Source organism: Microcebus murinus, chromosome 3 (assembly GCF_040939455.1).
Source record: "Microcebus murinus isolate Inina chromosome 3, M.murinus_Inina_mat1.0, whole genome shotgun sequence".
Lineage (NCBI taxonomy): Eukaryota > Metazoa > Chordata > Mammalia > Primates > Cheirogaleidae > Microcebus > Microcebus murinus.
Window position 1 is genome coordinate 40184545 of NC_134106.1, and position 23582 is coordinate 40208126.

General features: G+C 38.9%; 1 protein-coding gene across 1 annotated transcript in view; it reads right to left on the minus strand.

Moving 5' to 3' along the window:
- The window catches only part of FSHR (follicle stimulating hormone receptor), a 209614-nt gene that overhangs the window by 17818 nt on the left and 168214 nt on the right, over window positions 1-23582 (minus strand). The window contains exons 5-6 of the mRNA XM_012755341.3: window positions 9369-9440; window positions 8151-8228 (exon numbers count right to left, since the gene is read on the minus strand). Coding sequence (XP_012610795.2) covers window positions 8151-8228; window positions 9369-9440 — 150 coding nt within the window. The remainder of the gene's footprint in view (window positions 1-8150; window positions 8229-9368; window positions 9441-23582) is intronic.

The window sequence follows — 23582 nt, forward strand, 5'->3', positions numbered from 1 at the left end:
CAGGGATTTCATAATTGGAAGCACGGGGCAAGGTCAGGCAGTGCAAGTTAGTGGCATAAAGAAAGTGCCACCCTTGAAGCTCATGGACAGGGTTGTGAGGAAGACTGATTTATCACTGTACAACCTTTTGTAACTTTTAAAGTTTGTATTATGTGCATGTATTACCTATTCAAAGGAGTAGATGAGATTTAATTTTAAAAAGGCACACTGGCAGAGTAGCCTGAATCCTGTAAGGTTTTTGCACACATGAGTAGATGTCATGGAGGGAGGAGACAGATATTAGCCATCCTGAAGGAACAGAAATCATACAATTATTGAACAAGTGTTTATAAGACAGAGAAAGAACGTTTTGTGTCACTTTTCTCTAAGGCTTTAAGCCTTTCACCCATGCTCACCCACAGCAGCAGGCCTGGCTGTCATCAAAAAGTGATCTAATTAAGTTGTCAGACAACCTGAACATCTGCTGTGACCCGTGGGGACCTGGTTATTGGAGGTTTGTGGAGGTGGCTCTGGGTTAAGCCAGAAAGGAAGAGAAATCAATTACAGAGACTGTGGGCTGTGGCAGGGCGAGGTGGTGTGAATGGGCGAGGGAGGAAGCTCCGAGGGAGGTGGTGGGTGGGAGTAGAACAGTCACCCTGATTGTGCTAAGTAGGTCAGTGAGCAGGGTTGCCTGGACAGGTGACCCCAAGGACACCTTGGGCCCACAGCTCTGCGTTGCTCTGCTTCTGAGTGGGTCTGAAAACAAAAACAGATATCCAAGGTCAGGAGTGCTTAGCCCGAAGAGCCTCTGACCACCTGGCTCTTGTTTTGCTGTCAGGTTCTTTTCCCTGTCAGGGTTGGTGGGTTTATAAACAACACTGTTCAAAAAGTGGACCCAGAGAAGCTCCTATGTGTTCAGGACTCTCTTTCCCGGACTGCAGTGGGTAGCTAGAAAACACTTAAAATCACAGGAGAAAAACTATGCGTCTTTTCCCTCCTCTTGAAAACTAGTTAGCTGAAAAATTCAGAAAGGAACAAGCTAAATCTTTCAAAACATTTGCAACCAATTGGTGGTTTGTGATGGGAAGGAAGTAGCTATGTATCCCCATCATGCCCACTTCCTCCTACCCATCAGACCATCAGAGACCCTTTCTCAGGGACCCCCCCTCCCAGAGTCCTGACTTATTTGTCAGCCTGTTCCAGGTTAGTGACAGTTATTGGCGCAGATGCCTTTAACCTGTGGGATGAGGATCCCTGAGAGCTTTGGGTCAAACATAGGGTTCAGCAGACTTTTTCCGTAAAAAGCCAGATAGTAAAGTTAGGGTTTATGGGCTAAGAGTCAAATTCAAGGATATTATGTAGGTACTTAGGAAATAATTTCCACAAATTTTTTATTGACCAAATTTAAAACATAATAGTAATTGAGTATAACTTTTTGGTAACACAGGTCAAATATTAAAAATTATGAAATTATAAATTTTAGGGGAGGTAAAATTTCATTTAATTTAGTTTGAGAGTTGTTACTTCCTATTTTAGCTCATGGAACTGGATTTGGCCTGTGGGTTGTGTATAGCTGGCTGACCCTTAATTTGACAGAAAGGGTGTGCAAATCTAGATGTGTTCTACCTATTTTTCTATAGACTAGATAATTGATATTTCCTGCACATGTATGTCCTGCAAATAGATGTTGCTATGAGTAAATAAAATATAGACTATTTATTGTGTTCAAAGTAGCCCTTTCTCTTCATAGATTTTCTCAACACATACTGTCAAATGGGGAGGGGATGGTTTTTTTATATATCAAAAATAGATCAGCAGATAAAAAACAATGTCCAGAATCAATTCAACAAGAATACATAACAATCCTAAATATTTATATACCTAACACAGGAGTACCAAGATTCATAAAGCAAAATTCTACTAGATCTAAGCAAAGAGATAAATAGCAGCATCATAATTGCCAGGGATTTCAACATGCCACTGACGGAATTAGATCATCCAAGCAGAAAATGAATAAAGAAACACTGGACTTCAACAGGACACTAGAAAAAATGTACCTAACAGATATTTACAGAAGATTTTACCCAAAAACCAATGAATATACATTCTTCTCTTCTGTACATGAAACATTCTCCAAGACTGATCACATCTTAGATCACAAAACATACCTCAACAAATTCAAAAAAATAGAAATCATACTATGTATCTTCTCAAACCACAGTGGGATAATACTAGAAATCAACTCTAAGAGAAACACTCAATTCTACACAAAGTCATGGAAATTAAATAACCTGCTGCTGAATAATTATTGGGTCAATAATGAAAGATGGAAAGCAAAAGATTCTCCAAATTGAATGACAAAGGGGACAAAAGCTACCAAAATCTATGGGATTCAGTAGAAGTTCTAAGGGGAAAATTCATAGCCTTAATTCATAGCAGAGGAAAAGAAATAACTAAGATCAGAGCAGAACAAAATGAAATGGAAAGCAATAACAAAAAATACATAGAATCAATGAAACAAAAAGTTGGTTCTTTGAGAAGATAAAATTGATAGACTTCTTGCTCGATTAACCAAAAATAGAAGAGAAAGGATGCAAATAAGCTCAATCAGAAATTGAAAAGGAGATACCACAACTGATACCCTAGAAATACAAAATTTCATCTCTCAATACTATGAAAATCACTATGCACATAAACTCAAAAATGTTCAGGAAATGAACAAATTCCTGAAAACACACAATGTCCCAAGGCTCAGACAGGAAGAAATAGAACTCTTGAAGAGGTCAATAATGAGCAGTGAGATTAATGCATTAATAAAAAATCTTCCAACCAATAAAAGCCCCTGACCAGACATATTCACAGCTGAATTTTACCAGACCTACAAAGAATTGCTGGTACCAGTACTGAATATGAAATTATTCCATAACATTGAGAAGGAGGGGAATCCTCCCGAACTCATTCTACAAAGCCAGTATCACCTTGATATCAAAGCCAGAAAAGCACACAACAAATAAAAGAAAACTATAGATCAATATCCCTTATGACTACACATGCAAAAATCCTCAATAAAATTCTTGCAAATCAAATTGAACAGCACATCAAAAAAAAAAAAAAAATCTACCATGACCAACTTGGCTTCATCCCAGGGACATAAATCAAAAAATGAGATCAACTACATAAACAGAAGCAAAAACAAAGACAATATGATCATTTTAATAGATGCAGAAAAAGCATTCAATAAACTCCAGCATGCTTTCATGATAAAAACCTTCAACAAATGAGGAAGGAACACATCTAAAAATTGTAAAAGCCATATATGACAAACCCATAGCTAACATTATACTAAATGGGGAAAAGCTGAAATTATTGCCACTCAGAACTGAAACAAGACAAGGAAGGATGTCCACTGTCACCACATCTATCCAACATAATACTAGAAGTCCTAGCCATAGCAATCAGGCAAGAGAAGGAAATCAAGGGTATCCAAATGGGTAAAAAGGAGGTCAAACTATCACTCTTTGCTCTTGATATGATTTTATATCATATCAGAAAACACCAAAGATTCTGCCAAGAGACTCCTGGAATTGATAAATAAATTCAGCAAAGTCATGGGTTACAAAATCAGTGTACGCAAATCAACAGTATTCCTATATACCAACAACAGTGAAGCTAAGAATCAAATCAAAGACCTAATACTTTTCACAATAGCAACAAAGAAAATAGAATGCCTAGGAATATATTTAAACAAGGAAGTGAAACATTTCTACAAGGAGAATTACTAAACACTAAGGGAAGAAATCACAGATGAAACAAACAAGTGGAAAAATATTTCATGCTTATGGATCAGTAGAATCAACATTGTTAAAATGTCCACACTGCCCAAAGTAATTTATAGATTCAATGAAATCCCCATCAAAATGCCAATTTAATATTTCATATATCTATAAAAAATGATTTTATACTTCATTTGGAATTAGAAAAGAGCCCATATAGCTAAAACAATCTTAAGCAAAAAGAACAAATCTGGAAATATCACATGACCAGACTTTGAACTATGCTATAAGGCTATAATAACCCAAACAGCATGGTATTAGCACAAAAATAGAGCCATAGAGCCATGGAACAGAAAAGACAACCCAGATATAAAGCATCCAAATACAGCTAACCGATCTTTGACAAAGCAGACAACAATATACACTGAGGAAAAGCCCTATTCAACATATGGTTCTGGGAAAATTTGATAGGCACATGCAGAAGAATGAAACAGGATCTGTATTTCTCACCACTCACAAAAATTATTTCAAGATGAATTAAAAGACTTAAATGTAAGGCATGAAACTGTAAGAATTGTAGAAGAAAATGTAGGTAAAGCTCTGCTAGATATCAGCCTATGCAAAGAATTTATGAAGAAGAACCCAATGACAATCACAGCAACAACCAAAATAAATGTGACTTGATTAAATTAAAAATTTCTGACCAGGTAATGTAATCAACAGAGCAAATATAGACAACCTACAGAATGGGAGAAAATTTTCACAAGCTATACATCTGATAGAGGGCTAATAACCAGAATCCACAAAGAACTCAAGCAAAGAAAATATCAGCAAGAAAATATCAAACAATCACATTAAAAAGTGGCAAAAAACATGAATAGAAGCTTTTAAAAAGAAGATAGACAAATGGCCAACAAATGTATGAAGAAATGCTCAATGTCACTAATTGTCAGGGATATGAAAGAAATTAAAACCACAATGAAATATCACCTTCCCCTAGTTAGAATGGCTTTTATTAAAAAGTCCCATGACAATAGACACTGGTGTGGATGCAGAGAGAAAGGAACACTTTTACACCGTTGGTGGGACTGCAAACTAGTATAACCTTTACGGAAAACAGTATGGAGATTCATCAAAGAACTGAAAGTAGAACTTCCATTTGATCTAGCAATCCTGCTACTGGGTATTATACCAAAAGAAAAGAATTCATTTTATCCAAAAGACACCTACACTAGAATGTTTATGGCAGCACAATTCACAATTGCAAAGATGTGTAATCAACTCAAGTGTCTATCATTTCATGAGTGAATTAACAATATGTGGAATATGTATACTATGAATACTACTCAGACATAAAAAGGACAAATCAATGCCTTTTGCAACAATCTAGATGGAACTGGAGGTCATTATCCTAGGTGAAGTATCTAAAGAATGGAAAAATAACCACCATATGTCCTCACTATTAAATTAGAACTATGTGATGAGTACACATGTACACAGATGGAAGTAAAACTCACTGGAAATCAAGTAGAGGAGAGGTGAGGGATAGGCAAAAACCTACCTAACGGGTACAGTAAATAGTGAATGGTGATTTATAGCCCTGACTCAGGCATCAGAAAAGTGATCCATGTAACCAAAAACATTTGTACCCTGTTAATATTTTGAAATAATAAAAGAGAAACAATTCATGTCCAGAACTGATGGCCTTGGGTTTATGTTAGGCTTTATAGGAGTCTCAAACTACTGACAAAGGGAAGCTAACATTTAGTAAGTGCACTTCTGGTCTCTTAAGAGACGTAGAACCTATTTTAAAACCAGATGATGATGTCTCCTTAGCTGGGCAAAGCATCAGCTAAGAAGTAAGTACAGCAGGAGCATACCTTAATCTTTCTGTTTCCTGACCAGTGTGCTTACTCAGCAGAGGCTCAGGAGGCTACAGAAGCACTCTGCCCTATCCTAAAGAGTGAAGGTGCTGGGGGACCTGGCCAATTAAAACTCACTGAGGGGCAGGCAAGGGAGGTGGAAGCCGACATGTGAAACAAGACTCAAGAGTGTGCTGGGATCTCTCTTCATTTTATTTCTTCTGAATTAGGCCATTCTCCTGGTTGGCCATAGCTAGGTGCTTCCCCTATTCAGGCAATCTGCTTGCCAGGGCAGAGTGGGAGTGGGGAAGGTCTCTGAGGCCTCAGAATTTTGGAAAATGCTATTGATAGAAAGCTTTGTTAATCATCAGTGCCATTTTAGCCATGCTTTTTTCCTTGAGTGCACTTGGATGTCCCTGCTGGATTAAAGTACCCCTGCATCAGATAAAGCACCCAAACTAAGACCAACTGGAGACTTAAGCTATGTTGAGTAGGAATCTTCTGATTTTATTGTCTATGGATTAAGGGACAGCCAAAGTAGGAAAAATAGATGTTGTTCTCACAAATAGGAATTTATCCTTTAGGGACATGTGTGAGAAGCATTGACTGTTAAAAGAAAATTATCCTCTCTTGAAAAGTGTATTCCTAAATTGTGGGGAATCACATTATCCATGAATAGGGGTTAGTGAAGAGTGGACAGGATCTACATGTTTCTTTTATAGCACTTGGTTTGCAAGGCTACATCAGAAGTTATCTCATCAGGTTCTTTGCCCCCAGTTGGGGAGAGTTGAGACTAGGTAGCTTAAAAAGTCTTATGGTTTGGGGGAAAAATGCATGTCAATGTACAAAACTGTGAGACTCCTACTAATTATATATTTTATATGAAAATATTTATTTATTTGCCACATTATAACATTAATTTTAAGTCACTATATTTAAAAATGACAGGTTTTGAGTAAGATTCAAAGAAAGATAAACACCCAGGTACAACTGATGCCATTTATCACTAATCTCCATCCATGCTGTAGCTCAGGAATCCTTTCACTGTTTTGTTTTACAATCCAGCAAGCCAGCATTCCTCACTCATGTACTCACCATTTTCTAAAAGCTCTTTGTATTATTATTTTTGTTTTTAACCTTCATGTCCTTGATTATTCTGTTTCCTTTGTTTGCCCTTTGCCAACTCACAAGCTAACTACCCCTCGTCTTTTAAAGCCCATTTCAAACACAACCTCTTTTCCTCAGCTTTCTTTCCCTTATTTAACTTTTTTAACCCTCATATTACAGGCTAGTCAGAATAAATTGTTCCTTCTTTACTCTTAGGACAATTGCTTATTTTTATATTGCACACCATTCATTCTGCTTGTATTTCAATTAGTTTCTTTTTCTTTCTCTTTCTCACGTTTCCAGGCCCCCATCACCTCATCTCAACACACATACCCACCCCACCATTTACCACAAATACCATGAGCTTAAGTGAAAGGATTTCATATTATTCACCTATTTTTTTGGTTCTAATACTAGGTACTCTGAATACATGCTTTTGATTTAATTTTATTTTTTGCTTCGCACATTCCATTTCTATGCTAATCTGTTTTCAAACCTTTTCCTTTGTTCTCTGTAAGTAATTAACGTCAAATATTGTGCTTAGCTTTACTCATCAATGTATCATCTCTGTCTACTATTTCCCTCTCTCTCTCTTAACAGCTGAGTCTCTGAATTAAATACTTGCTTTGAAAAGGACTACAATTCTTTTTGAACTGGAACTTACCTTTTGTACATATTTTAAAAACTGATATTGGTATATATATTTTTAAAATGCAATAGTTTGTAAAATAGAAAGATAAAATACTTTTCTTATCTTACAGATGTAATTTGCAATTACTGGTTGCCAAAATGTCATTCTGTGCATCTCACTTGCATGGATCCCATGAATACATGGTAGCCCACAGGGCCACATGTCTTTGTCATCCAGGAGTCAGTAAACTGCCACACTGGCCACCAGCACACAAGATTAGAAGGTGGTTCATTAACGACACAGAGTGTATTTAAAAACTTTCCCAAAAGTCAGAGAGAATAACTCAAGCTCATTAAAAACTGTGATTATTCCAAGAAAATGAGAAGTCATCTTATGCTCAGCGTGGGCCTGAACAGGAGCTGTTTAACATGGTTATGAGGAAATAGCCATATCTTCCCTATTCTGCCTCCTTCCTGATCTTTTTTTTAGGCAACAAAAGACTTGCCAGGCAATAACTAGCTTCATTGATGCATGCGTTATTCTGTCCTTTGGAACAGATGTTGCATCACAGGAGACCATCATTCAAAGAGCAATTTTAAATACTTGAATTGCACCACAGAATCATAAATTATTAACATGACTTCATGTTGTGATTCTGAAATGTAAAGATGAAAGAAAAACACAGATTTAAATGGTGAAATGCCAAAGTTACCCAAACAAAAAAGGAGCATCCCATTATAAAAGATCATTAAGTGAAAAATCAAAATGTTATTCTGTCGGATTTTTTTCCTTACTTACAGAATCACACTTTCAAAACTCAGCCCCATGAAAGAATTTCTTTCAACTGTGTGGATGTTTATGTTATCTTGAATGTCTCTAGAAGAAAGAACAAATATTCATATTAATTCCACTCATGTAACCTTCCCACATCTAGTTTACTTGGCATGATGTGATCTTTAGCTGAGGTCATGATTTAATACAATTAGTTACTGTTCAGAGTATAATAATCTCAAAGTTTGGGAAATAGATGGCCTCTAACTTAACTCTGGAATGTCCATTCTTCTTCAAAATGGATTTGTAGACATACGATATCTTTTCTCTTTGAAGATTTTCTTAGCTAATTTCACTGTGTTAAAGTTCTTTCTAACATACTCATTTATTAGTTTTGTCTCCATCATTGGTCTTGGCTCAGTGTAGAACACCTAAGCTGACCTTTCACATCCATACCAAATTTCTCTATTCACCTTAGTTGAGCAGCCTTCTTCCTTCCATCTCAATCCCCCTTCTTACAGCTAGTTTCTTTCCTTCTGTTCTCCTTGGGTCATGGAAAAATTTTATCATTGATTTTTCTTTCTCTGAATGAAAGGATGGGGAAATTGTCATTTTTCTATTTGTATTCCTCAAGTTCCTATCAAACTTCCCTGTTAGGTCTGATCTAATATATAAATGTAAAAGGAACTGTAGAAGTAATGTAGTAAAAGCTCGGAACAATTTGAGAAATTCTGAAAGATTCTCTCTTTCTCTTTCTCCCCCCCCCCACCTCCCTCCCTAGCTCCTTATACCCCTTCCCTGCCGCTTCTTTTTGGATCTGTCCATATTCTTGTAATTTCACTATTGGAAATAGTCACCATTCTACATTGCCTTTTCTCCTCATCTTTCAACATAACCAAGATGCTTCAGGAAAAGGCAAACATATCCTGTAACTAATATGTTGGTATGGACTTGTTTGTCAGATAGTTTCTTTCTAAAGTGAAAAAAGGTTTGACTTGAAGATTTTACTATAACCTGGCTCTGTGGACAACACTCTTACTGAGGAGTCTGTGACTTCCTCCAAACTGGGACTCACTGGCCTGCAAGTAAAACCCAGAACCTTACTGCTTGCCTTCCTATCTCTGCCTAACCAGAGTAACGCTTTTGGAGGATGCAGACTACACAATGCATATTAGAGCCCCAGGACACTGCTGGGCAGGACAGCTACTGAGTAAAGTGTTGCTAAGTGCTCAAGGAAAAACTTACAGTAAAACCTTTTGGAGGGATTGAATCTTGTGAACAGCTGGCAAATGCTTAATACCTGTGTTGGATATTAACCTAGAGAGAGACAAGATGAGAGTAAGTAAAAAGGAAGCTGGCTATTTAAACAATTTTTAGAGTATGAACTTCACAAAATCAACATATCAATTTTGAACCATCAGAAAAATCTATAAAAACCCATAATGTACCTGAATTATGCTTATGTTTTCTGTTTTAAGATTCTCTGCAGGGTCTAGTAAGTCACGGATTCCTTAGAGAAAAGAAACTTACGCTTCAGGCACAAGGGGACTAGGATGCCACATTGTATAATACATTATTTAAAAAAATTGATAAATTAATATGATCCCAAAAGGAACTTCTAACTAGAGAACAAAATTTTCCTAATTTGTTCCTTACATCCAACCTTTTCATACTCTTTGAAGAACTGCCCCTTCCCCATGCCAAGTGATTCTCTTGGGATTAGAGCATGAGAGTCCATGTGTGTGCAAGTGACCTGAGCAAGGCCAATCAGACTCTCTCCTGGAAAGTGGTTAGAGGCAAGTTAGAGGTGAGTTTTCTGCTGCTACCACCCTTAAGGGATTGTCATAAATTCCTGTTGCTGAAATTCCAGACCTACCCTGGATCCTTCCCTGGTTGTCTTAGTCTGCCTTTCCCAGGAAGCAGGACCTATGATGAAATCTGGCTGCGGGTAATATATTTGATAACATGAGTTCAGAGCATTCAGGGCAGGGGAGTAAAACAGGGAAGGAAGAAAGCTAATCAATAGAAGGATGAGTTATTGAGTTGGCTATCACTCACTACTGGTGATTGGTCCTAAATCCCAAGGACTTGACTTAAGAGATTTTCAAAATGGATCTTGGAACTATTGATCCAAGTAGGGGAGAGTAGTGAGGGGAAGTATTTACCCAGAGACTTTTATTTTTGATCAAAGGTGACCCCATGGTGTTAACTCCCCACTTCTGGCTTGCACCTTTGTGAGTAGCCAGCGAGTTCCTGATGAGCATCTCTTACAATGGTGCACAAGAAGCCCCTGGGCCAGAAAAGGGAGGTGTCCAAGGCAGGGCTGAGTGATGTACAGTTATACCTTCATTAAGCTGGATAAAATTTGGGTGGAACTGGCTGCCTCAGCAGTGGTGAAGGTTTTTAAGTGACACATGAGAATCATCTGACACATTGTTCTTCAGCACTTCCCTCAGTTCTGTGAGTTATTTGAAATCCTTCTAATACCTCTCCACTCCCATTTCCCTTTTTCTGTGTGTGGTTTACCTAAGCTGGAGTTGGTCTTGCTTTTGCTTGCAACATAAAGAACCTTCACTAACATACTTATCATTGTGAAGGACCAAAAGTCTTTGAGTTTATCACTTTAAAGTAGATTTGGTATCTTATTCTCTGCCTCTATATTGAGAAAGTTGGTGGATGTCTATGGGTTCTCTGTAATGGTTCTCAGATGTTTCATTCCCTCTTGGTTCCCAATGATCCACAGAGAACCCATCTCGGTCCACTCTTCTTTTGATCATTTTAATAGTCCTTTGGGTGGATCTCCCTTTCCTTTTTATTTGGGGAAAGAGGTTATTAATATACTTTTTGGAGAATTTTTTTATGTTGCTAATTCACTTTAAAAACTTTAGATACAGAAAAATGAACTCTTTGGTGTAGAGGTCTCTGAGTTAAGACAAATACATATAGCTGTGTAACCACTAGCACAATCCAGATATAGAACAGTGCCATTGCTCTCAAAATTCCCTTGTGTTTACCTTTGTAATTAACCTCTCCATGTACTTCCTATCCCTAGTAACCACTGATCAGTTTTCTGTTCCTGTAATTTTGCCTTTTCTAAAATGTCTTATCAGGGGAATTTTCTAGAATGTAACCTTTGAGTCTGGTGGCTTTCACTTAGTTCAATGCCCTATTTCTCTTCCTTCTTTCATAGCAAACTTTCTAGAAGAGCTGTCTTATAAACTCTGTCTTCATTTTCTCATATCCCATTCATTTTCCACCTGCTCCCACTTCACTGAAACTATAATTGTCATGCCAAAAACCCATCAACCCACAAAGAATTTAAAGTGTTCAATAGATTTGGTAATTTATTAGACCTTCTGGATCCTTCAGTACTCTTTGCCAGTCTCTCTTTTCTATTGGTTTCTGTCATTTTGCACTCTTCCCTTATTCCTCCTTTTCCTCTGTTACTCCTTTTTAGCATTCTTTATTCCTCTTCCTTTATTTGTACTCTGGGCCTTTTGCTTTTTCTTCTCTATAGTCTCACTAGGTAAATCTCATTTCCCAAGGTTTTAAGTAGTGTCAATATTGGGGCTCCTAGATTCAAACGTGCCATCTGATCTCTGTAGTATATCGCTAATTAAAGCTACTTCACATATCCCCCTGAATGTCTCATTGATGTAGCCAACTAGACTTCTTTCCCCCTACTGTTACCTCCACCAAACTGCTCCTCTTCAGTTCTTCTCTATAGATAGTATTGGCATCCTTCAATTATTTGTTAGAAGAATGACGGTTAAAGTCAGCTTCTTCCTCCTCACTCTCTAATATCTAGTCCATCTCAAAGTCCTCTTAATTCCAAAATATATCTTAATTCCATTTCCACTGACAACACTCAAAAATAAGCTACCCTCCTCCTGCCTCTGGATTTTTGCAATAGTCTCGTGCTTTGCACATATTTAATCTTGTCCTTTCCAACCTATTCTCCATTCAGCACACAGAACATGCTTTTAAAAAATGTAAATCAGATTGCTATAGTTTTTTGCTGCTAAGGCTTTCATTCTTTTCCATAACACTTAGCATACAATTTATATTCCTTACTGCCTACTCTTGCACCTTTATCTCATGCTATTTCCCCAATGCACTTAGGCCCCAGTGCCTGTCTCTCAGACACATTAAGTTCTTCCCTGTCTCTAGGTAAGTGCATGTGATTATCTGGAAGGCTCCCACCTGGCCAAATGTAACTCATTTTTCAGAGTTCACTTACAAATGCCACTTCTTCAGAGAGGAACTCCCTGTCTGCCGATCGAAATTAGGCCCCCTGATTTATTTCTGGTATAACTATATCCTTTTTAGAGCTTTTTAGCATTTATCAAAATTCTGAGATATATATTATTTTGTGTTTATTTTTCCAATATCTGTCCCCTCAACCAGATTGTGAATCATATGAGGGTAGGATTCATGTTTTCCCTGAAAATCCACTGTTGGCATAGTGGTTGGCACATATAATGTACTTGATGTTTACCAAGCTCTTTATGCCAGGTAATGTGCTATGTGCTGTGAAGAGATGAGCTCACAAGGAATTATTCATTACCTATGTTCATTACACCTAACTGATTTGACATTATATGGGTAACAACTTGCTCATCTTTCTTAGTGAATAAGAGTTTTATATAATTGAAGAAATGAAAAATTCACGATTGCTCAGTAAGAATGGAACAGATATATCATTTAACATCAATAGCATGAGCTTCCATAGCCACTATACTTATGGAATATATATATCTGTAGATGCACATTGAAATTGTTGGTCTTTATAGGAAAGAAAACACATTGCAAAAATGGCTAAAATTATTCTAGTAGTGCTGAGTTTAAGACACTTAAAAAGATCTAGTGACCATCTAGTGAGATGGATTATTGGTGATAACTCTGTAGCGGAGACTCTCTATAACCCCAAGATAACACAGGAAATAGAGTTGGGATGAACACTTAGTTTTCAATTCATTTTTCCCCTGTGATCAATAAATTCATGTCTGATGGAGACTGGAAGTGAGTAATCAGCTATGAACTCTATGTCTCAATGGGTTTGCTTTGGTCAAATGACTGTTTGCTGCAAAATTATTTTGATTCACTCAACCATGGTTTGTCTTCAAAAAACAGTTTAAAGCCTGAGGGTAAAATGTCAGCAAATTTAAGATCTGAAAATGGGTCTTTTAAGGAAAGGTAACTGGCTCAGAATTTTCCCTCTCAACGGCCAGTTTCACATTCTAAGCTGGTGTTAGCACTTTTTCATGCCTGCCTCATTGTCCCTAATGTTTAGGTTGCAATGATGAAAATGAGCACCTCTCCTGTCAGGATGAACTTCTTTGGGGTCCCCGTGATTGCTGGGAACCCAATTCTCACCTATCCTGCCACAGGATAATATACTTGCCTTTCATGAATAGGTGGCCCTGTGGCTCTGATGCTCATTACCCTAAAACGTATTAATACTTTCATTTATCATCAGTGATGTTGGTGGGTTCTTGTTTTTTTTTTCTTAAATTAACAGGGTCTGTGTTTGCTTGTGTTGCTGGTTTTAGGGAGCTTGCAAATGAATTGAGAAGCCTGGCACAGAAGAGACACTCTGAATGGTCTAGTGCTAAACTGTGTGCTACTGATTGTGAGTGCCTTAAGAATTCAGAGAAGGGGAGAGCAATGTGGGCTGGAGTAGCTGAGAAGGACTGCTTACAGGAGGAACAAAAAACCATATATATTAGAGAATACAGAGTCTTCTGGCCTAAACTGAGTAGTAAATGTGCATAGCTAGACCACAGGAGGTGGGTGGGAGGATAGGGAAACAGAGGAAAATGGAGGGGAGGAGGCATGATCTCAAGAAACTTTAAAGCTAGGTAGAAAAGTGTGGGCTTGATGGACCAGCATTGGAAGGTGCTTTAGGGTGCTGAAAGGGGAAGCAAGAAGACTCTGAGGTTCCCTGAGCAGAGGTGGCCCATGTTCTCACCAGCCTATTACCACCTCCGAACTTCACAGTAACAAGAAGCCAAACCACTCTGTGGTTATCAAGAACCTCCTGCAGAGGTAAATATTAAACCCACTGGACTGAGAAAAGTAAGTCAGGAAAAAAGACAAGATATCCCTTATCCCTTATCATACATGCCAACCAAAAATACAATTCTTTATTCCACCCAAACTCCACCAGGGGGCACGGAATGATCAATCTAAACCAGCTCTCTCTTAATCCAGGACCTGAGGCAGCCGCATTTCCTGCTGTGGCTTGAACAGACCATTGATGCTGTAGGCAAATTCGATTTAGGGAGTGGATGCTGCCAGCAGGGTACGTGTGCTCAGCTTATCGTTTTTTTGCCAAAGAACGTTTCCCAGTAGCCAAGGCTGAGGGTTTGAAGCTGAACTCCTTTCTCTACCTTCTAATTGGTTTCCTATAATAGAATTTGTTTGCTTTTAAGCTGTTTGAATCTTTTATTTTTTAATTTTTTTTATAATTTTAAAGTTCCTACATAAAATTGAAGTTGACTGCTTCCTCCTGACCATTCTGGAAGAAGTTAGGCCAGTGATGGGTAAGAATAGTTGGTTCCTGTTACAGCAGTTACGTTCTATGCAGTCACCTCAAACACTGCATTGATGAATCGTTGACCCTAGGGAAGTGCAAGTTTAGATTCCTATGAGCCTTTGGTCACAACATTCTTGTCATGGTTTGCTCAATATGTTACCCTTTTTTCATGGTGTTTCTGTTTAAAGACACCTTATTTAATATATATTGATTTATTAACATGGGATGCATGGCCTGCAGCACTATAACTCATGTCTGAAGGAAGTTAATCTAACACACATATTTTCTCCAGAAGGCACATCAGTCCTTCTTTAGGCTAAGACTACTAGACAGCACTTCAGCCCTACTCTTGGGGGCCACTTTAAATAGTGAAATCACCAACAAAAAGCACAAACATGAAAAAATCCATTACTAAGTAGACTATGCAAAGGACACTTGTTTATAGTATGAGAGCTGAATCAAGAAGGCAGACTATTGACTTATTCAACCTCAGTTGGGAATGTGTGTCAGATACATTTTTTTGCCTCTCTGCACATGTGCATGTCCAAGAATAATGCAAAAGTGCTTGGGGTATAAATTTAGCAAATAGGTGAATTAACAAATATGGAATATTGAGGATCAAATGTATGTGAAAAGACTCCTTAATGAGGCTTAATGTTGAGATTTCTATTTTAAATGGGAATTTGCATATCTGTATACAACATGATAAGATACTAGCATATGCTTTCTGAATCATTAAATAAAAATATGGCTAAGGACAGTATCACAGAATCTTGGGGTGAGACTGCAGAGTGTGTTAGAAGCTGTGGTACAATGAGAAGGGCCTTAGACTTAAGGTTGGAGAATGGATTTGAGGGCTGCCCCCCTAGCTAGCTGGATGACACTGAGCAGTTCACTTTCCTTTTCAGAGTCTCAGTTTTTCTCCCTGTAAAATGACTTTGTGTAAGGAATTATGTATGATGATAGGAGATGCTGGTTTCCTGTCTTCCCAATCTCATGTCTTTAAAACTGGATCTAACTCTCATTTAACTGGGACTGGTTGTTCCAGTCTCCTTGGAAACTAGACTCCTTAGTAATGAGGGGAAATTTAAGGAGCACAAGAGCAGTATTTCCAAGAGGTCAGTCATATAGGCTTGGCTGCTGATTCTATTTCGACCTAGTGTCTCATTTCAGCAATCAGCCTTTGTTTTTGAGCAGGGCATGTAGCATAGCTTCAAAGGCAGTGACTCTGGTGCCAGATGATCGGGGTTCAAACTCTGTCTTTAACCCTTTTTTAAGATGTGTGGCCTTAGGGGTTAGTTGAAGTCTCTAGGACTCAGATCCTTCATCTTTTATGCAGGAAAATGAAAAGATTTACTTTCTGGGAAAACTTAGCACCATGTCCAGGCACTGCTATTGCTGTGGCCATGCTCCAGCCTGTATTCAAGTTGCCATGTCTGAGATCCTGTCTGATTGCTTGGTTCTACTAGGACCTGGGTCATGTCTGGCATTTCCCCAGTTCTCTTGGGTACCGAAATGCTGTTTCCATGTCTGAGGACTTCCATGACACCTGAGTGAACTGGTCTGTTACCTGCTGCCCGAGGCTCCTAGAGCTCTGCTACAAACACTGGAAGCCACAGTGGAGCTCCCAGATTCCTCCTGCCCCTGTTCGCCAATTGTCCCCTGCTTCCTTCTGATAAACTTGCCTGGATTAACCTTCTCACCTGTCTGATTCTTATTCTCTGGGGTAGGCCCTGGCTTTTTCTGGTCAGGATCATACTATCACTTAGAGATTTGCCGAAGTCAGGGAAAATTACTATAGAGTTGACAAAGATGACTTGCACATTTATTTTTACAAAAAGACAAGACAATTTGTTGACTTTTCCTATGATGACAAATGGCTGTCAGAAATAATGCTACAAAGCAGATATTTTCAAATTAGACACATTTGATATGTTCTTTAAAGGAAAAGGTGATATATTAACAATGAGGAATAAGGCAACAGCATTTGAAAGAAATCTATGCAATGGAGAGAGCATTTGGGAAAAATGTGTGTAAATGGTTAATTTATTGCTAAAAATGATGTATGTCATCATGTATGAAAACTTATTCACGTATTTAAAAAATAAGAAAATATAATTTTCTAACCAGTTTTTCATGGGGTTTTGAATGCTTTCATTAAAAATATAAAAATTCAGTATCTTCCAGATAGTTTGGAAGAACATCTGACTGACATTAGGGGAGGAAATTTACTGACTGAATATCATACAAATATTTGCATAAAAAGAGTATAGAATTGAACACTAAGAATGATGATCCAGGGAATGTATTTATGAAGCTTTTCTTCCATTGGATCTGCCTAGTTTAGTGAAGTTTTGACAGCTTTGACAACCATTAACATCTAATAGGGTTAGGGTTAGGGTTAGGGTTATAGAGAAGATGAAAATATAGGAAGCATATTATTTATCTTTATTTCATGTTTTAAAATATTTTTGTGTATGTTTGGAAGTACACAAAATGCTATAGTCATATATGTATCTACTTTATAATTTAACTTGAGATATATGCTCAAATATTTTTTTTGGTTCATGGGGTGAGGAATTAAGACCATACTATTTAATGTGTAAGATATTTGGCTTGGAAGACAAGCTTGTGATGTTGAAATGCTGCCAGGTGGAAATGGTAATAGATTTGTGCTGTTCTGTTCTGGAAAGTAGATATAGGATTCATAATAATAATGGCCAACATTTATTGAACACTTCCTATGTACCAGGTACCACACCAAGCACTTATCATCGATTATTTTATTTATTCCTCTCCACTACCTTAGGAGAAAGGTATCATTACCATACTCATATCAGAGTTGAGGATGCTCAGTGGAGAGAGGTCCAGTAACCTTGTCAAAGCCACATTAAGAGAGGCAGAGCTAGAGGTTGAATCCAGATCTTTCTGAATCTAAAGCTTATGCTCGTACCATTATCTGGCTTACCTTAGTGACAGAGTCTAAGTTTCCCAATAGAAGAGTGCATCGTACTGCTAAACACTTGGTTCCCTACCTCTTGAAATGTATCCCAGAAACTGTATGGAAGAGTTAATTGCTGAGGAGGGACTTGGGCTCTGTGACCTCTAAGATACCTTCCAATTTAGAAACTGTTTCTCTAGAAATTGTGTTTCCAGAGGGTATAAATGCTTTGTTTACAAATTAAAGCTAGAATAGTCTAATAATTTTGAGTGGTTCTGGGTTAATAAGGTTAAACAGTTTCTTTCCTGCAGGGTTTTCAGAGCCTTTATGATGATGATATTTATTATAAATGTCCAAGAGAACGAAATAAGCTTTTCCCAAACATAATGACGTAGGACTCCCTCTTTACTAGACTTATCTCCTGAGTTTGGCGTTTCTCAGTTCAACCTTGGAAGCCATAGTAGAAGCTAAAGCATTTATGTCAAGTATTTTTTCTTTACTATAGACGAATTCTCTACAAATGTTATTATTATACTGTTAGGACATGGTTGGCAAACTCTCTCTTAAGCAGGGGATTCTATTAGTCCACATTCTCTGTTCCTCTACCTTTATGCACATCAGGAAGTTTACAATACAGAAAATAAGAACTATATTGGTGAATGGGCAGACTGTGTCAAGTGAAGTTTGGTTTACATTCTACTAGTACTTTGGACATTTTAGGATGGACTTCCCTAGATTTCAACCAGGAGAGATAAAGCAAGAGACTGCATAATTCACCTAGAGTTGTATAGGATATCAGTCACAAGATCAGATTCCTACTTAGTCCAACAATTAGAGTTGCTATAACTGACCTGAATATAAAAAAGTAGGCCTGACCCGAATATAAAAAAATAGAGCTATTTGTCCTTTATGTTAAAGCATGCTATAGGATACTTTTGTGGGTAGGGCAGAGCTGGGTATAGCAGGATGTCACGTTCAGTTTTCCCTATGATGCTAAGCTACCTGAGATGCTACGTTCCAGGTTTCTGGAAACTGGTTCCACAATTCTTACCCTCTCATATACACTGGGCATGAAAATGATATGGAGAGTTAAATTTGGGGAGAGACATTGCAAGAAGGGTTTCTGGAGACAGCTACGACTTTTCCCTTCCTATTCCCCGACCATGGAGAGGATGGGGATTTCTTGCTGCTTCATTTAGGTTGAAAGAGGGATTTTGAAAACACCATGTAGCAAGTTTCATAGCTGCCCCCTATAGTTTGGGGACACAGTAACCAGTGTCTGACTTAGGCTGGCTAAAGTGACAATAGACCGGAAGACTGCTAATTGGGAAGTTAACTAGGAACTGGTTATGCACATCACAGTTCTGACCCGGATTTTTCTCCTAAGAAAAAAAGACTTGGAAATAACCTTGCCTTATTATTTGGGTAACACATACGACTGACAAAGTTATTTTGTATTATCTCATCTGACTTTACAGTGAGCTTCTAAGGTGAGCATAATTAGGACTACCATTTTACTGATAAGAGAGGCAAGGCTCATGGGGGTAAATGACTTGCCCAAATCTCTAGACTTGAACCAGAAAGGATAACAGTTACTACTTGTCTGTTACATTACCACAAGGTAGGTACCATTGTAAATGCCTTACCTCTATTAAAGTCACTTAATCCTGCCTACAACCCCATGAGGAATGTATATTATTTATTAGCTCCATTTTATAGATAAGGAAATGGAGGCTCAGAGATTTTAAGTTAATGTGTCTGATAAAAAGTGAAAGAAATGGAATCTGAACCCGGGTATTCTAATTCCCATGCCTCTTGGTTCTATTATACTACATTGGCTATATAAGAACTTTAAAAACCTAAAGATCTCTCCAGGTTAGATTTAGAGCTAACAGTGTTGCCAAGTGGCAACCTTTTGGGACCTTCCTGGATACCGATGTAAGAATAACTTTAATCAAGCTACCAATTTGCAAGCACATACTTTACAATTACATATGGGAGTCACAAAAGAGTTGATATTTTAAACAGTTTGCACACCCTTCTCCACAACTCATTTCTAATATTAATTATTTAGAAAGCTATTTCTTAGGTACACTTCCACTTAGCCCAAGTAGATAACAAATCCCAACTGGCAAACATGTTCATGAGGTGTCAATGTTGTGCTCAGAACACTGGGCACATTCATGTTGGCTTGTCCACATCCTATACCTGTCTAGCTATAGTGTGTTGGAAAATGGTGAAGTGGGTTGGAGTCAGCATTGAGAACTGAAGCCAGAAATTTCTGTCAACTGTATAACCTCTCTGAGATTTAAAATCCTTATCTGTAGATTGGGGGAAATGCCTACTTCACTGTTTTGGAATATTGGAAGGTAAATTATGTGAACAAAATGCTTAGTGCAGAGTCTACCACGTAGTAGATACTCAGTAAGTATCAGTTTCCCTGAGCTTTCTGCCCCAAGATAATTTCTTAATCCCATTTCGTGAGCTCGGGCAATTTAGTCAGCATCTCTGAAACTCAAGCTTCTCATCTGTAAAATGGAACCACTAGTAAATATTTTGCAGGGTTTTTGTGAAGTTAAGTGAATTACAAGGTGAAAGTGCTTTCTGAATTATGACTCCTGTTACCCACCCTCATACCATCCAGCAATGCCTTATACAACTAGCAGCGTTTGCACTTGTTTGTTGCTTTAACTTTCAAAGCGCTCTCCTATACCTAGTTTCATCTTGCTCCTTCCCTTATTTACAACAACCTTTTATAAGAGATGGGCAAGTTATTTTTCTTGAGGCCTAAGGAGGTCTTCTTACTTGCTTACAAGTTCTCACAAGCAGGGTTAGGGCTGGAACCTAGGTCTTTGGCTCTCCTGTAAGGAAAACAGTTTTTCCTTGGTGTCTTGCTGAGTAAGTCTGTGTCCACGTGGCCCCCAAAGTTTGGTCCTTGTCTAGAGAGACTGTGCTGGATGAACACTGGGAGGGAGGTTGCCTATTTGCTTCCCTCACAAGTCCCCCAAACCTGCACTCTCTCTCTTCCTAGCACTGCTATCTTCACATTCCAAATGGAGGAGGGAAAAGCCTCTTGAACTAGACGTTATTTGTGGGTTGTTTGCTGTGGGTGAGCTCATGATTAAACTGCGGCAGAACATTTTTGTGATATCTGCTGAAGATGAAAATATTCTTTAGAGCATTTGTCACTTCAGTGTTCACACTCTGTGACACCCCAAGATATTTCTCTAAAAACAGCAGCTGTGCTCCCCTCTCACTACCTAAACAGAAAGGCTCCAACTCAGGCCCATGTTCTCATTAAGGGCCTACTGTGTACAGACCCTGTGCTCTGTGGAGACCTAGAGATAAACTGAAGACAGCCCTTGCTCTGGATTGGAGGGGAGTAGAATCTGCTGGGGACATCTCCCACTGCTTCATTGTGTCCCGGTCCTGATCTGGCTGACTGAGTTCACTGGATGCACTCCTCTTGCAGCCATGGCCTTGGGGAAGACACCATCCTTCCTACAAGGGCAAGTCAAGAGTCTGGGAGAAGCTGGGACATTCTGCTAGAACAAAGCTGCACCAGGAGCTTAAAGCCCAAGAACACATGCTATGAAAGATAAAATACGTGAAATGCACGAACGTAAGGAAAAACATGAGTTTCCCTCAGCAAGTATTACAGAGTGAAGTGAGAACCAGGTGCAAGAGGTCTGGGTTCCTCTAAAAAAGAAAAATACCTAGCCAGGTTCCTCTAAAAAAGAAAAAAAAAAACCAAAAAAACTAATTTACCTTCCTTCCTCCCTTCTTGGGCCATGTGCTATGAATGAAAAAACTTGGTCCTCACCCCAGAGTGTAGTATAAAATCCGTCTGGGCTTAGTTGGGGGGCAGTCTCCCTCTGCTCCATGTCCTGCCTACTCTCACAGCCTACTGCCTTGCCTCCTCCTTGCCTTATCCTCATGGAGATGGTAGCTCTTAATGTGTGGCCTTTCCCAGGTTTCATTGCAAATATAAAGGTGTCTGTGAGAATAAAAATGCCCTTGAAACCTCCCACCACGAGAATGCAGTGGTGGGATAAGAGGCAGCAGTTTATTGTCCATGGGCTTTGCCTGCTGCCCTTTCCAATGCTACTGTCCAAGCTGGCTGTCATCCTTTGTGGCCCCAGGCAGGCCCTGCCAAGGGTCTTTCCTCACCCACAGGTGAGCTGCAATGGCTGCTAGGTACTGTTTGCCTCTTAAACCTTATCTTCACATCCAGTGCGCCTCAGGCTCTGCTGAGGTGGTCGTGCTCATTTGTGCAGGACTGAAGTGCCAGGGACACAGCCTATGACTGTCCTTTAGTGCTAGGAGTTGAGTTTGTACTTAATTTATGAGTAATTTACAGCTGGTTTAAGTTTCTAACTGAACCTACAGGATCTCAGCATTTAAAGAGTCTGCTTGAATCTTGGGGAAGGATGCTGGATTTTCTAATCTTGGAGAACAACTTCCTCCTTTTGCATAAGGCCTTTCATGCAGGGCCTGAATATGCTGAACTCAGGGCAGCCAGGACACTGGGAGCCCCAGATTCATGAAGGTCACTGTTCAGAAATCAAGCATTTGAGGTCCAGAAGAGATCTTAGAGGACATAGAGTCCATTTTCCTCATTTGACAAGCCTGTTGAAGCATTATTTTGTTACTTCAATTTTTCAGATAAAGAAATTGAAACCTGAAGGGACTAGTACATCACTGTCTGATGGGATGGGGCAGGTGATATTAGTGATGAGGAAGAAACAGGCGCTGAGCTTTACTCAGCTAATCTGTTTCACATTGAACCCCCTCTAGACTTGTCTTTACATCTGATTTCTGGTGATGAGAAACAGATCTTATTTCAAAGTTAATGAGGTGAGGATACACCTACCCATAAAAAGGTGTATCCTGTGAAAATAAAACTGCACAGAATCTGCAGGTGGATAGAGTAGATAGTTACCCATGTGCTATTTGAGTGGGGCTTGTAGAACTTACATTTCCCTCTTGGAAGTTCCCATGTCTGAGAGTCCATCATTATCAGCTCTTGGGTTTAGCATTACCTTTTCCAAGTTCCTTATTTATTTATTTATTTATTTATTTATTTATTTATTTATTTATTTATTTATTTATTTATTTATGAGACAGAGTCTAGCTTTGTTGCCCAGGCTAGAGTGAGTGCCGTGGCATCAGCCCAGCTCACAGCAACCTCAAACTCCTGGGCTCAATTGATCCTCCTGCCTCAGCCTCCCGAGTAGCTGGGACTACAAGCACGCGCCACCATGCCTGGCTAATTTTTTCTATATATATTAGTTGGCCAATTAATGTCTTTCTCTTTATAGTAGAGACGGGGTCTCGCTCTTGCTCAGGCTGGTTTCGAACTGCTGACCTTGAGCAATCTGCCCGCTTTGGCCTCCCAGAGTGCTAGGATTACAGGTGTGAGCCACCGCGCACGGTCCCTCTTTTTAAAAACACAAACTCCCCTGGAAAGAGGACTATCAGGACCCAGAAATATTGACATAAATTGGATCAAGTGATTTCCTTGCTGATGGAACTGACGTGGGCTTTTGGCAGGGAAAAGCAGATTGAACAGGTTAAAGGAAGAATACAGGGAGGAAAGGTTAGCAGCATGAAAAAGTCACTCTCTTTATGATAAAGAGGTCTTCACCCTCCTGGAGTTGACATGCTTAGGCTGAACTCCCACCTTAAACAACAGTGTTCCAGAAAGAAAATCTGGCCCCATTTTCCTGAGAGTGGACCACAGTAGCAAAGTTGAGTTGGCTCTACTAGACAGCTTACGGATAAAAGCAGCAATTGTGAATCTTATGTTGTGCCCAAATACCTCGTAGTCATGTAGTCATGACAACATCCTAAGATACATACAACACTGACATCCAGGGAGATGGCTAATAATTTCTTCGCAGTAATCACAGCCCCTGTGTCAGATGACTGGATTCTTGATGAGTGCTGCCTGCAGGGTGACTGTGTGTGGGAGGTGCTT